We start from the raw sequence: 15,221 nt of genomic DNA on the forward strand, positions 1-15,221 counted from the left end.
GCTTCAGGGTCAAAGGAGAAAGGTGAAGTTAAGATTCAGGTCAGCCACAATCTAATGGAATGGTGGAACAGACTTGAGGGCTACTCCTGTTCCTATGTTGCTGTGCATTGTCCAGTCTCCAACTGGTTCCCACCTAAATTGGCAATAGGGGTCCTATTCACATCAGAGAATTATGACATCCACTTTAATGCAGGTGGATGTTCTCGAGCACTATCAGAAAGAAAGTGCCGGAAACATGGCTGGCGTTAACAGGGCAGCGAGATAACCAAACCCCATTCTGAGTCCGCTGGAGTGGAAAATTAGTCCCTTCCCAGGCCCACGGCTGAGAACTAGTGCTGGAAGTGCAAGTGGGAAGTGTGGGTTTACAATTACAGCCAAAATTCAGTTGGCAGTAGGACTTTACTGATCATTTTACACATCAAATGTAACATGCAGCATGGACCCGCTGAGTATAAACGGAAACTTCATAGAGTTATTACAGCACAGAAGGAGGCCATTCAGCCCATAGAGTCCATGCCGTATTGAAGAACAAGGTTTGTCGGACGCACAACAAACAATGGAGGCATTGTGTCCACATTACATTTCCTGCACTTGACATTCGATTGGCTGAAACTTCTCCTCCAAGTCCTTCTGCAGGGCTATATCATATCTGCACACATGAGGCCTTTGAGTAAAATAAATTGAATAAGACAACTGTTTTATTTGGCAACTTTTGACTTGTTTCTAAATTATTTTTCTTCTTCGAGTTGAGAAGCCTCTCACTCCCATTGGGGATTTCCAGTGTTGACCATTAGTCTGTCTCCCAAGTGGCCATCCTTCAGAGATGAGCGCCAGTGGGCTCCATGTGTAGAGGACATCACGGAGTCTATCACTCACCTGTAGACCACCCACCTCCCAGCAGAGATCAATAAAGAGCATTTTGTCAACATTACCTACATCTCATGGTCAAATAGAGAGTATATTGAAGACTGAGATGAATAGATTTTTGGCTTCACAAGGAATTAAAGCACATGGGGTTTTTATGACAATTCAGTAGTTTCATGATCATTATTAATGAGAATGAATTTATTAGTTAACTGGTCAGAATTTTACAGTCCCCTGCTGGCAGGTTTGCAGGCAGAGAGGCCAGAATAATCCCCCGGGGTGGCCTTTCCACTGCCCTCCTGTCAACAGAGTCCCCACCCCATTGCGACTTGTCTGCAAGGGTGGTTAGCGAGGCCCAGGGCAGCTACTTAAGGGCCGCTTCCCACCTGGCTTCAGCTTTGAGGCTGGCGGGTGGAGTTCAGGGACAGGGGGCAAGCCTAGCAGGTCACCCTGTCTGGGTCTTAAGGATGCCTCTTTCAAGGGCCCCCTTTCCACATCAGGCACCCAAACCCCCGCTGCCCCGCCCCCCCCCCAACAAGGTTTGCATCCCGCGGCTGCTCCCTCCACCTCCCATCATTTCTATCAAGACCCCCTCTCTTCACCTCCCCACCATGAAACCCCACCCAACATTCACCTGGTCCTGTACTCTGCAATCTCTAGAATCTGAGGACTGCTTGTAGTCCCAGTCCTGGCCACATCTGCTACTGGCGCTGCTGGGACTACAGAGCTACCTGGGTGCGATCCCTGCCAGCTCTTTGGGTGACAGGGTGTGAAACACCTCTATCCTAAAAGATCCTGCCCATTAAAGTTCACATTCCTCCAGCAACCGTGAGGGGATTTGAACTCACGGGCAGGATTTTACGTCTCGGCGACACATGAAGTGATGCGTGGTGACGTTGGGCGGAACTCCCGACATCGCCCCGCCCCATTTAAATTTTCAGGAAGGCGGGGTCGCAGCCAAATCAGCTGCGGGCCCGCCGACCTGTCATTGGCCAACTGAGGCAATTGACAGAATCAATTATGTAATTAGTGGACCTGCCCGTCCAACCTTAAGGTTAGCGAGCAGGCCAGGAGCCCCAGTGTGAACTAGGAAAAGCATGAAACCTCATCCACGGGCGGGATGAGGTTTCATGTAGCCTTTAAAAAAAGTTTAATAAAGTTTTTGGGAAATTTATGGACATGCCCCAACTCACATGAGGGGACATGTTAGGGAAATTTTACATTTCTATTTTTAGGTTTTTAACATTTGGAGCTGATCTCCCTGAGGCTGCACTTAGCCTCAGGGAGATGAGTTCGCTCTTTCGTGTGCATGCGCTAAAGAGCGCACTCTTGACTTTGGGATTCCCCCCTTCTATGTGGATGTCATGCTGGGCGGGCCAATTAAGGCCCGCCCACATAAAATGGCGCATCACCTCTGATCGGGGGGTGCCAATCGGAATAGTGCCTGTGCGCGCCACCCATTAACTTCCCCCCTGACGCGGGGAAAATTTAGCCCCATTTCTCCAGAGCATTACTCCAGGCCTCTGGGTTATTAGTTTAGTAACATTACCACTATACTATCATCCTCTGCGTAAAAAAATTCCCCAACTCCCTAATTCATATGATTACCTTAAAATTATGATTTCTGGTTAGTCACCAACCAGCGGAAATCTTTTTTTCTCAAAATACCTTATTGCAACCTCTCATAATTTTGAACATCTCTATCAGACCTCCTCTTAATCTTTTCTGCTTTAATGAAATGAGTCCTAGTTCTCTGGTCAATTAATGCATTTGCTTATCATTGACAAGCACCTAAATCTCGAAATAATTCTTGTGGCATGTATTTGGTCTCTTTTTCTTCCTCTTTCCTCTTGCTTTCTCTCTTTCCTATCTACTGGGATTCTTTCATATTTCTTGACTGCTTTCACCCCCCTCTCTCCTTCCACTTCCCTCAGCCACCATACCTCCTTCCCTTCCTCCGTCTATCTTTCTCCCTTATCTTTCGCTCTTCCCTCCATTGCCAAGAATTATTCTTCCTATCCTTCCCTCTCTAACAGTGACTATACTACAAAAAATATTTCATTGGCTGCAAAGTGCTTTGAGATGCCCTGAAAAGTCCTATATAAATATAAATCCTTATTTCCATTACTCTCTCCCTCTCTCTTTCTCTCTTTAACTGCCACCTCAAATTATTACATTTCCAAGAATTTCCTGTAACTAACCTGTCAGGATAGGTCAATGACTTCAACTTCATTCGAAGTATTCCCAGTTTCAGTTTGGGTTCTACTAGATTGGCTGAACTGAATGTCAGTGAAACACTGGTGATATTCCCCACGTCTTTATCGACACTGACAAGGAGGGTGACTTCTTTGAACTTTTCGAACGATTTTGCATTTCTGAAAAAGAAACGAAACAAGGATCGGAGCTGCGACATCTTTTGAAAGTGAAGCCGGAGAATATCCATGGGAACGCAAACAGTTTCAACGTGGCTGCTGTAGTTTCAGGATGGAAAGAATTGTCAGTGTAGGAGCTGGTGTCCTGTTTTTCCCTGGTATAAAACCGACGCTAAACAAACCAATTTAGCAGTAAGACGCCCTGCTGCAATGTCTGTGTTACTGCATGCGCTATTGTACCTGTCGCGCAGCCCTGCCTGCATCAGCATTGGTCACATTGCTAAGTTGGGCGTTTGGAGGGAGGTGGTGGAGGTGGAACATTTTTTTTTCAGGTGACCTGGACGCACTGTAGTTTCAATCTGCAACTACACAAGGGGCTCGTAAGCTGTAGGAGTTAGATTTGTTAGAGTAAGGACACTCCTCATCACTACAACAATCAGGGAAGATTGAACAGGCTGGGGCTCTTTTCTCTGGAAAACAGAAGACTGAACGGTGTCCTGATAGAGGTCTCGAAAATGATGAAGGTGTTTACTGTTAACGTCTTGTCAAATTCCATTGTTAAGGTTTGTTCATTGTTACTGAAGAAAAGAGACATACTGTCAAAGCTTTCCATCTTGCACTCATCAGGCCAGATTCACAAGAATACCAAACCTCAAAGGAACAACAATTGTTGTTCCCTTTACAATTGATAGTCTTGTGAATCTGCCCTGATGAGTGCAAGACAAAAAGATTCAACAGCTTGTCTCTTTTTTTCAGCAATACTCAAGCTCTGTACTACCAAACAACTGTTTGTTAATTACATTGTTAAGGTTAAGGGAAACAGGTGATGGGTATTAATTGTTTTTGAGCACATATAAATAGGGGAGGTGGTTATGTTCATGGCCAGGTGGCCCTGGAGAGGGAGCATATGGTGTCCATTGGTACGCTAGGGGCCTTCTACAATCAGTGGACCCTGTGGGTTGGGGGGGGGGTGGGGGTGGCTGTCTTGCATCATCAGCCCCAGAAATGACATTTTGATTTGATTTTGTAAATTTCCTTTCATGTTTTTGTTTCAGTTACAGTGCCCCTCCAGGGGCTGTCACCCCCTCCGATTCATTGATTTTCAGTTTAATTTATTGATTTTGTTCCTCAAAAGAGTCTATAAATAGGGGATAGCTGGAACAGTGAGTTGAGTGAGAGGAAAGCTGTGAGAACGAACAAGCCAATAAACTCTCTTAATAAAGAAAAGCTCTGTGTCTTGGTTTATGCTTCACTAAGCGGCTTGGATCCTATTAACATTTGATAGGGCCGACATAGAGAAGATGTTTCTACTTCCAGGAGAGTCCAAAACTAGGGGCCATAAATATTAGATAGTCACTAATAGGAACTACCTTTACCCAGAGAGCGGTTAGAATGTGGCAGTAGCTGCCATACAGAATGGTTGAGGTGAATAACATAACATTTAAGGGGAAGCTAGATAAGGAAAGAAATGCTGATAGGGTGGGAGGAAATAAGGTGGGAGGAGGATGGACCAGTTGGGCTTAATAGTCTGTTTCTCTGCCGTGACCCTATGTAATCATCAGGAGTGTACTGAAACAAAGAGGGCAATATCTGCACGCACATCATTTTCTGGTATTGTAATATTCTGCGTCACTGAATCTGGTCTTGCATTGTATCGCAGCATTATCCAGTGGAGTCATCCGAATGAAATGAGGGATGCCAAACAGAAATGAATGAAAAGGTGATTCACATTGTTGGGAAAAGTTCCTGTGTGGTGGAAGTTTCCAAGCAGATGGTTCATTATACTCACCGATTGGCTTGTGATTTCGCCATGACTCCATTCTCTCCAATTAACCCAACCGTAATGTAGCCTTTCCGGGTATTCTTGTTCCAAGTGATGATGTCCAGAAGGTAATAATACACTGCATGATGTGAAGGAAGAAAGGACATTTCTGCTCTCCAAATTACTAAAGGGATATTGAGGCACTGGAGATGGCACAAAAATGGATTTACAAGAACAATTTTTTCTTTATTCACTGGATGTGGGCATCGCTGGCTCGGCCAGCGTTAATTACTCATCCCTAATTGCCCTTGATCAGAGGGCATTTAAGAGTCAACATTATTGCAGATCTAGAGTCACATGTAGGCCAGGCCAGGTAAGGACAGCAGATTTCCTTCCCTAAAAGACATTAGTGAACTAGATGGGTTTTTATGACAATCAACAATGGTTTCATTAGAATAAATTCCAGATTGTTACTGAATTCAAATCCACCATCTGCTGTCGTGGGATTTGAATCCAGGTCCCCAGAGAATTATCTTGGGTCTCTGGATTACCAGTCCAGTGACAATACCACTACACCACCAGAACTGAGAGGTCCTAAATGTCAGGAAGGAGTGATTAGGCTGGGAATCTTTTCTCTAGAAAAGAGAAGACTGAGGGGTGACCTGATAGAAGTTTTTTAAATTATAAAAAGAGTTGATAGGTTGAGAAGATGCTTCTGCTTGTGGGAGAATCCAAAACTCTGAGGCATAAAAAAAAAAGATAAATTCAATAGGAAATTCAGGAGAAACTTCTTTACCCAGTGAGTGGTGAGAATGTGTAACTTGCTACCACAGGGAGTAGTTGAGATGCATTTAAAGGGAAAGCTAGATAAATACATGGGGAAGAAAGGAGTAGAAACATATGTAAACATAATTTAAGTTAGGGAGGAGGCTGGCATCAAACATAAACACCAGCATTGATCAACTGGGTTGAATGGTCTGTTTCTGTGCTGTAAATTCTACATAAATAGTCATAGTTGCATGAGAGTGCAGACGCTGAATGTTGCTGAAAAGAAAGACATGCTGCTGAAGCTTTTCATCTTGCACTCATCAGGACAAATTCAAGAAAGTCAAATTTCAAATAATCACACCAATTTATACAAGAGCAAAAGGTGCTGATTGACTGGCAAGTCGACTTGATTGGCCAAGGTGTTAACATGGAGAAAGCAATGGGGGACTATAGGCTTCTCCTGGGTAGTTCAAAAAATGTGCAAGGCTTGAACATATTCCTTTTGTTTGCAGAGAATGGGTCCCTGCATATGAATGTACGTCACTTCTACCAAGCGTAAATGAGTCACGGTATGAACTCGGCTGATTATCTTAAATTATTTGTTGGTGTAGTTGTTGGCGTACTCGGGATTGTTCAGCAAGTGCTTCCCAGTTGTGGAATTGCTATTAACAGTAGGTGTTTTGTTTTGGGTTTCGCAAGTGAGGGCTGGTTGAGTACAGTCTGTACTCTGCCTAATGTAAACAACTGAAGGAACATGCCGTTTGATCCCATCAGTCAATCATTGGGACTTACAGCCTATAACTGGCATCGCACCTGCACTAAAATCCGTACAGAACATTGCTCAATTGTAAGTCAGGCAGAACGTCTTTTTGGACTGATAGTGGTAAATACCACTCATGTTGCTACTGCATAGTAGCAGCATGAAATAGTTAGCTTAACCTGGTGTTGATATATTTGAGATACTTTGCCTTTCCCGCATAATTTGAGTGCTTTTCAGGTTCACAAATGGTACTACACAGTACGGATTTTGATAGGGTTGCCTAAACCATGACCTATGAGTCAAATCTGGCTAGTGGCAATCTGGGCCTTGAAGTCACAGTCTTATCTGCACTTAAACTTCTTATTCACTGGTTTAAAAGGGTTTGTAAGTTTGAAAAGCGTTGTTCTCCCGTTGGTGGATAAGCCTTCTGGGGGAAGTAGTGACCACAACATAGTTGGGGGTTAACAGAAGAATAGGAAAAGACAATGAGGAAGTGAGAGTGGTGAACAGAAGAAGGTCCCACTCTGGAATTCAAGGTATTGTACACGATGATGATTATAATGGAAGAAGGCTGAAGGTGGGACAAAAGATGATGGCTGCATCAGAGAAAGAGTTTACCTGTGGGGAGGGAGGTGGGGAAGGGAGTGAGGTCGTGGGGCTGGAAGAGGTTAGAGATGGTAAGGTCACAGAGGGATTTAAACTTGGAAGATTGGAGGATGGGGAACTAACATAGGTTAGTGCAAGTGACAATGACCCGGAACTCCTGGCCTATGAGGTAGTGGAGATGATGAATAATTTTTAAAGGAATTTGGATGGGCACTTGAAGAAATAAACTTGCAATACTATGGGGGCAGAGCGGGAGGATAGGATTGACTGAATTGCTCTACAGAGAGCTGACATGGACTCGATGGGACAACTGGTCTCCTTCTGAGTCTCTGACTCTAAGCCTTGTCCATCGCCCTGAAGTACAGCTAGTGAGCTAAGTCTCTTGAGGAAACTTGTGCTTAAAAAAAACATACTTAAGCAGGATCTATGAGCCTCCACTCAACCGCCTACAAAGGCCAAAAGCATGGCCATGAATAGACAAAAGTGGGAGGTTTATAAGACTTTTTTGAGTCCGTTCTCTTTCCTCACAATGATTCCTCTTCTTTTTCCCAGAGATCCAGAGGTTAAGAGTTCAAATCTCAACATGGAAACTTTTCAAATTGAATTCAACAAGTCTGGTCATTTCTTGAGTTAATGACAGGAAGCTGCTGGAAATGGAATGTGCCATCTCTGCCCGGTCTAACCGGTACCACCCAGTGCCATCTTCATTGCATGGTATAGTCTCAATGCCTGAGAAAATCACTGTCATAAAAATTAAAATCCTTTAAGGAGATGGCTTTCTTATGATCATTAAGGATAGCTAATAAATGAACCTTATCAGCATCACCTTCAGACTTTGACCTACCATCACTGACCTGTTAACTGGTGAACTATGAATCAATTTTCTTCAAATATTTCTCTTTATTTCTCCAGGGAAGGACCTTGTCTTTCCTTGTTGGTAAAGTCAATCCAATTTTCATCTTCAAAGGGTACTACTGAAACATACTGGTCTTAAGTTCTGGAATTACATCCCTAAATATTAAAGATATTAAAGATATCAATGGATATGGGGATAGTGTCGGAAAATGGCACTCAGATAAAAGATCAGCCATAAATTAGTTGAATGGGGAGCAGGCTTGAGGGGCTGAATGGTTTACTCCTACTCCTACTTGCTATGCTCCTAAATCTCTTCACCTGTCTACCTTTCTCTCCTTCCTAAGACAGTGCTTAAAACATACTTCTTTAAGCAAACTTTTGTCACCAATCTTTAAAAAAAAAATTATTATTCGTTCATGGGATGTGAGCATCACTGGTTAGGCCAGCAATTATTGCCCATCCCTCATTACCCTTGAGAAAGTGGTGGTGAGCTGTCTTCTTGAACCGCTGCAATCCATGTGGTATGGGTACACCCACCGTGCTGTTAGGGAGGGAGTTCCAAGAACTTAACCCAGTGACAGTGAAGGAATGGTGATATATTTCCAAGTCAGGATAGTGAGTGACTTGGAGGGGAACTTCCAGATAGTGATGTTCCCATCTATCTGCTGCCCTTGTCCTTCTAGGTGGCAGTAGTCGTGGCTAAGGAAGGTGCTGTCTAAGGAGCCTTGGTGAGATTCTGCAGTGGATCTTGTAGATGGTTCAACACTGCTGCAACTGTGTGTCAGCGGTGGAGTGAGTGAATGTTTCTGGATGTTGTGCCAATCAAGTAGTTGCTTTATCCTGGATAGTGTCAAACTTCCTGAGTGTTGTTGGAGCTGCACTCATCCAGGCAAGTGGGGAGAATTCCATCACACTCCTGATTTGTGCCTTGTAGATGGTGGACAGACTTTGGGGAGTCAGGAGATGAGTTACTCGCCGCTGGATTCCTAGCCTCTGACCTGCTCTTCTGGCCACAGCATTTATATGGCTGGTCCAGTTCAGTTTCAGGTAAATGATTACCCCAGGATATTAATAATGGGGGATTCAGTGATGGTAATGCTATTGAATGTCAAGGGGCAATGGTTAGATTCTCTTTTGTTGGAGATGGTCATTGCCTGGCACTTGTGTGGCGTGAATGTTACTTGCCACTTGTCAGTTCAAGCCTGGATATGTCCAGGTCTTGCTGCATTTATTCATGGACTGCTTCAGTATCTGAGGAGTCACGAATGGTGCTGAACATTGTGCAATCAGCAGTGAACATTGCCACTTCTGACCTTATGATGGAAGGAAGGTCATTGATGAAACAGCTGAAGATGATTGAACCTAGGACACTACCCTGAGGAAATTCTGCAGTGATGTACTGGGACTGAGATGATTGGCTTCCAACAACCACAACCATCTTCCTTTGTGCTAGGTATGACTCCAAACAACGGAGTGTTTTCCCACTCATTTGCATTGACTCCAGTTTTGCTCGGACTCCTTGATGCCATGCTCGTCCAAATAAAACCTGGTTGTCAAGGGCAGTCACTCTCATCCCACCTCAGGAGTTTAGCTCCATTATCTCCTTATGTCGCTCGGTGTTAGGATTGGTCTGGAGAACCCAGCAATTGAAGATCAATCCCCAGGACACTGCTGCATACAATATTGGAGAAAAGTCATTGGGCCATTAAAAAAGATTGTGTTTTTGTCATTTTCATTCCCTTTACTAGATATTAAAATATTGAAAACGGGACTAAAAGTTGTTTGGCTGACAGTCAAGCATCATCCAATTGGGTAATGAGCCTCTTTCATTTCCAGTTGGTGTCAGAAGGCAGTACGTCACAAGGATGGAAGTGTTGGCTGACTAATGACAAGAACATGAGGGAAAGTGATGTGATAAACCCTCCAGGAATACAATTAATTACATTTGGCAACCTTGCTTGGTATGAAATTATTATTTCCGATGACATTCCTGTGAAGGGCTTTGGGATGTTCTGTTGTTAAAGGGTCTCAAATAAATACAAGTTGTGGAGTCATCTGTAAAGACTCGTTGCCAGTGTGGATTGCCATTGGATCTGAAATTTAAAAGCAAGCCTTCTGTGTTCAGTTTTCCCAGGGATTAAATATACTGCCAGGACTAACTAGAGTTAGGTTTAGTTCTTCACCTATGTTGAGTTAACTGATTTTAACCTTGTCATCAATTAGGCTGGAACAAAATCCTGGAACTCCCTGCCTAACAGCACTGTGGGTGTACCTACACCACATGGACTGCAGTGGTTCAAGAAGGCAGCTCACCACCACCTTCTCAAGGGGCAAGTAGGGATGCTAAGGAAAATATAGTTTTAGGGTAAATCATCAGCGAAGATGACCAGAACAAACAGCATAAATTCATTTAAGATAATGGGATGTACTTTCAAGAAGAGAAAAGTTTGATAGGTGTGAAGTTAAATAGATTGAATTGAGTGATATGGGGAAAAGGTAGGTAGTGGAGTGGGATTGATGGACATGGTAGCTGGAATGGGTAAATTAGATTGAGACAAGGGAGCAAGGTGTCTAGATAGGATTGAAATATATAAGAAAATGGGTGGATGGGTGTGAGGGAAAATGATGAGAATATGGACACGTAGGCTGGAAGTACATGCTAAGAAAGTGTAGGTGGGATTGAAGGATATAGGGAGAATGTGGGTAGGTGGGATTGAGGGATACGGGGAGATGGTAGGTAGGTGCGATTGAGGGATGAGGGGAGAAGGTGGATAAAAGCAAAATGCTGCAGATTCTGAAAATCTGAAACAAAAACAGAAAATGCTGGAAAAACTCAGCAGGTCTGGCAGCATCTGTGGAGAGAGAAACAGAGTTAATGTTTTAAGTACATATGACCCTTCTTCGGCTTGAAACATTAATTCTGTTTCTCTCTCCACAAATGCTGCTAAACCTGAGTTTTTCCAGCATTTTCTGTTTCTGTGGGGGCGGGGGGGCGGTTGGAGAAGGTGAGTTGGTGGGATTGAGGGATACGGGGGTGGGGGGAAGGTGGGTTGGTGGGATTGAGGGATACGGGGGTGGGGGGAAGGTGGGTTGGTGGGATTGAAGGATATGGGGAGAAGTTGAATAGGTGGAATTGAGGAAAATGGGGAGAAGGTGGGATTGAGGGATATGGGGAGAAGGTGGGATTGAGGGATATGGGGAGAAGGTGGCCAGGGTTTGTCCATGAAAAAGGAGAAAGGTTGTTGGGCCTTTTCCTGTTTCTAAAAATCCTTGAGTTGTGATACAACTACAATACAAAATATGCATTAGAAAATGACTTACTGCAATATGGTTCATCCGTGGAGGTCTGAAAGAACACCTTATTTGGAAACCTCATTAAACTGCTGGTGTTTGCCCACTTGTCAATGTGATACCCTGCATTTCAGTGTGGAGAAGTTGAACATTGAGAATTAGTGAAGAAAACATGAGGAGACAATGGCAAATAAAAATGTTCTATTCTGTGTTACAGTCATCACCTCACAAGGGATGTACAAGGATTAGGACTGGTTCTGGGAAAGTCGGGGTCCGTACAAGCTGGACAATCTACACCTGAAGGATCGGGATGAATGTCCTTGCAGGGAGATTTGCTAGTGTTGTTGGGGAGGATTTAAACTAGATTGGCAGGGGGATGGGAACCCAAGGGCAGATTCAGATGGGACAAATTCAGAGCAGGGAACAGGAGACAGAAAATTAGCGGGTGACTCTGCAAGACAAAAGAAGCGCAAGTTAAAAAGTTTACAACCCAGGAATTTGGCAGTGTTTAAAGGTATTTATTTAAATGCGAGGAGAATACCAAACAAAGCTAATGAGCTGAGGGCACAGATAGACACATGGCAGCATGATATCATAGCTATAATGGAAACTTTGCTTAAAGAGGGGCAAAAATGGCAACTCAACATCTATGAATATAGAGTTTTCAGGCAGGATAGGGAGGGGGATAAAAAAAAGTGGGGGTGTAGCATCATTGGTTAAAGGATCAATTACAGCTGTGAGGAGGGAGGATATGCTAAATGAAGCATCAAATGAGACCACATGGGTTGGGGTCAGAAATAAAAAGGGGGCAGCCACACTGTTAGGAGTGTACCATAGGCCCCAAATAGAGAGAGGGAGATAGAAGAGCAAATACGTAGGCAAATTTCTGACCGAAAAAACAATAGGGCAATAATAGTTGGGGACTTCAACTACCCTAATATCAGTTGGGATACAAACAGTGTAATAGGCACAGAGGGCACAAGATCCTTGAAATGCATTGAGGATAACATTTTTATCCAGCACGTAACAAGCCCAATGAGAGGGAAAGCAATTCTAGACTTAGTCTTAGGAAATGAAGGTGGGTGGATGAAGTAGCAGTGGGTGACCATTTTGGAGGTAATACAGTTAGATTTAATATATTAATATAGAAAAGGATAAAGATAGAACAGGAGTAAAAGTTCTAAATTGGGGAAGGACAAATTTTATGAAGCTGAGAGGTGATCTGGCGAAAGTGGACTGGTTACGGCTACTTGAAGGGAAATCAGTGACAGACCAGTGGGAGGCATTCAAAAGTGAGATTCTACAGGCACAGTGTACACATGTCCCCAAAAAGAAAAAGGGCGGTACTGCCAAATCTAGAGTCCCCTGGTTATCTAGAAGTATACAAAGTAAGATAAAGCAGAAAAAGAAAGCTTGTGACAGTCACAAAAATGTTAATACTGTAGAAAGCCTAGAGGAGTATAGAAAGTACAGGGTGAGGTAAAACAAGATAATTAGGAAAGCAAAGAGAGGATATGAAAAAACATTGGAAGGTAAAATCAAAGAAAATCCAATGATGTTTTACTAGTACATTAAGAGCAAGAGAATAACTAAGGAAAGGGTAGGGCCTATCAGAGATATACGTGGTGACTTGTGCTCTGATGCTGAAGGTGTGGGCAATGAGTACTTTGTCTCTGTCTTCACTAAGGAGAGGGATGAAGCAGATATTCTAGTTAAAGAGGAGGAATGTGAAATATTAGATACAATAAGCATAGTGAGAGACGATGTACTGGAGGGACTGACATCCTTGAAGAGAGAAAAGTCAACAGGGCCGGATGGATTGTATCCCAGGCTGTTAAAGGAAGCCATGGGGGAAATAGTGGATGCTCTAAGGATCATTTTCCAATCCTCACTAGATAAAGGTGAGGTACCAGGGGGTTGGAGGGCTGCAAACATTGTACCGATATTTAAAAAGGGTGTGAGGGATAGACCAAGTTATAAGCTGGTCAGTCTGAACTCGGTGGTGAGCAAATTATTAGAATCAATTTGAGCTGAACTCCTGAGGTGAGATGAGAGTGACTGCCCTTGACATCAAGACAGCATTTGACTGAGTGTGGCATCAAGGATCTCTAGCAAACTGCAGTCAATGGGCATCAGGGGGAAAACTCTCCACTGGTTGGAATCACACCTAGCAAAAAAGAAGATGGTTGTAGTTTTATCAGGTCAGTCATCTCAGCTCCAATACATCACTACAGGAGGTCCTCAGGGTAATATCCTAGGCCCAATCATCTTTAGCTGCTTCATCAATGACCATCCTTCCATCATAAGGTCAGAACTGGGGACGTTCACTGATGATTGCACAATGTTCAGCACCATTTGCGACTCCTCAGATACTGAAGCTGTCCATGTCTAAGTGCAGCAAGACGGGGACAATATCCAGACTTGGGCTGACAAGTGGCAAGTAAATTTCATGCAACAAAAGTGCCAGGCAATGACCATCTCCAACAAGAGAGAATATAACCATCGCCCTTTGACGTTCAGTGGCATTACCATCACTGAATCCTCCACTATCAATACTGTGAGGGTTACCATTCACCAAAAGCTGAACTGGACTAGCCATATAAATACTGTGGCTACAAGACCAGGTCATAAGCTAGGAATCCTGTGAGGAGTAACTCACCTCCTGACTCCTCAAAGCCTGTCCACCATCTACAAGGCACAAGCCAGGAGTGTGATAGAATACTCCCCATTTATCTGGATGAGTGCAGCTCCCACAACACTCAAGAAGGTTGACATTGTCCAGGACAAAGCAGCCCACTTGATTGGCACCACATCCACAAACATTCACTCCCTCCACCACTGACGCACAGTAGCAGCAGTGTGTAACATCTACAAGGTGCACTGCAGGAATTCACCGAGGCTACTTAGACAGCCACTTCTAAATCCACGACCACTACCATCTAGAGGGATAAGGGCAGCAGACACATGGGAATACCACCACCTGGAAGTTTCCCTCAAAGTCACTCACCATCCTGACTTGGAAATATATCACCATTCCTTCACTGTCGCTGGGTCAAGATCCTAGAACTCTCTTCCCAACAGCACTGTGGGTGTACCCACACCACATGGACTGCAGCAGTTCTAGAAGGCAGCTCACCACCACTTTCTCAAGGGCAACTAGGGATGAGCAATAAATGCTGGCCCAGCCAGCGAAGCCCACGTCCTTTGAATGAATTAATAAAAACAAAAATTCTGAGAGACAAAAAAGAATGGATTAATCAGGAATAGCCACCATGGTTTTTTTCAGAGAAGATTGTGTCTTACTAGTTTAATCGAAATTTTGAGGAAGGGACAAGGAGGATTGATCAAGGTAGTGCAGTGGATGTTGTCTACATAGATTTTAGCAAGGCATTTGACAAGGTCCCACTTGGTAGACTGATCAGAAAAGTAAAACCCCTTGGGAATGTGGCAAGTTGGATTCAAAATTGCCTCAGCAACAGGAAATGAAGGATAATGTTGATGGATGTTTTTGCAAATGGAAAGTGGTTTCCACTGGTGTTCCACAGGGCTCAGTGTTGGGTCCCTTGCTGTTTGTTGTATATATTAATGATGATTTGCATTTAAATATGGGGGCCATGAATAGGAAATTTGCAAATGACACAAACATTGGCCATGTAGTTGAAAATGAAAAGGATAACTGTTGTCTCCAGAATGATATCAATATTTTGGTTGAGTGGGCCAAAAAGTGGCAAATGGAATTCAACCTAGAGAAGTGTGAGGTAACACATTTGGGGAAGGCAAACAAAGCAAAGGAATACTCAATGGGAGGATATTGGGAGGGGTTAAGGAAGTGAGAGAACTTGGTGTGCATGTCCACAGGTCCCCGAAGGTGGCAGCTCAGGTGGATAAGGAGGTAAAGAAAGCATATGGAATGCTTTCCTTTATTGGATGAGGTTTGGATACA

The 15,221-nt window shown here is 43.7% G+C and overlaps 1 protein-coding gene across 1 annotated transcript in view; it reads right to left on the bottom strand.

Moving 5' to 3' along the window:
* Positions 1-576: 576 nt before the first annotated feature.
* The window catches only part of LOC121290912 (lipase member H-like), a 38,626-nt gene continuing 23,981 nt past the window's right edge, over positions 577-15,221 (bottom strand). The window contains exons 7-10 of the mRNA XM_041211959.1: positions 11,309-11,401; positions 5,026-5,137; positions 3,066-3,239; positions 577-664 (exon numbers count right to left, since the gene is read on the bottom strand). Coding sequence (XP_041067893.1) covers positions 577-664; positions 3,066-3,239; positions 5,026-5,137; positions 11,309-11,401 — 467 coding nt within the window. The remainder of the gene's footprint in view (positions 665-3,065; positions 3,240-5,025; positions 5,138-11,308; positions 11,402-15,221) is intronic.

Source organism: Carcharodon carcharias, chromosome 18 (assembly GCF_017639515.1).
Source record: "Carcharodon carcharias isolate sCarCar2 chromosome 18, sCarCar2.pri, whole genome shotgun sequence".
NCBI classification, from domain to species: domain Eukaryota; kingdom Metazoa; phylum Chordata; class Chondrichthyes; order Lamniformes; family Lamnidae; genus Carcharodon; species Carcharodon carcharias.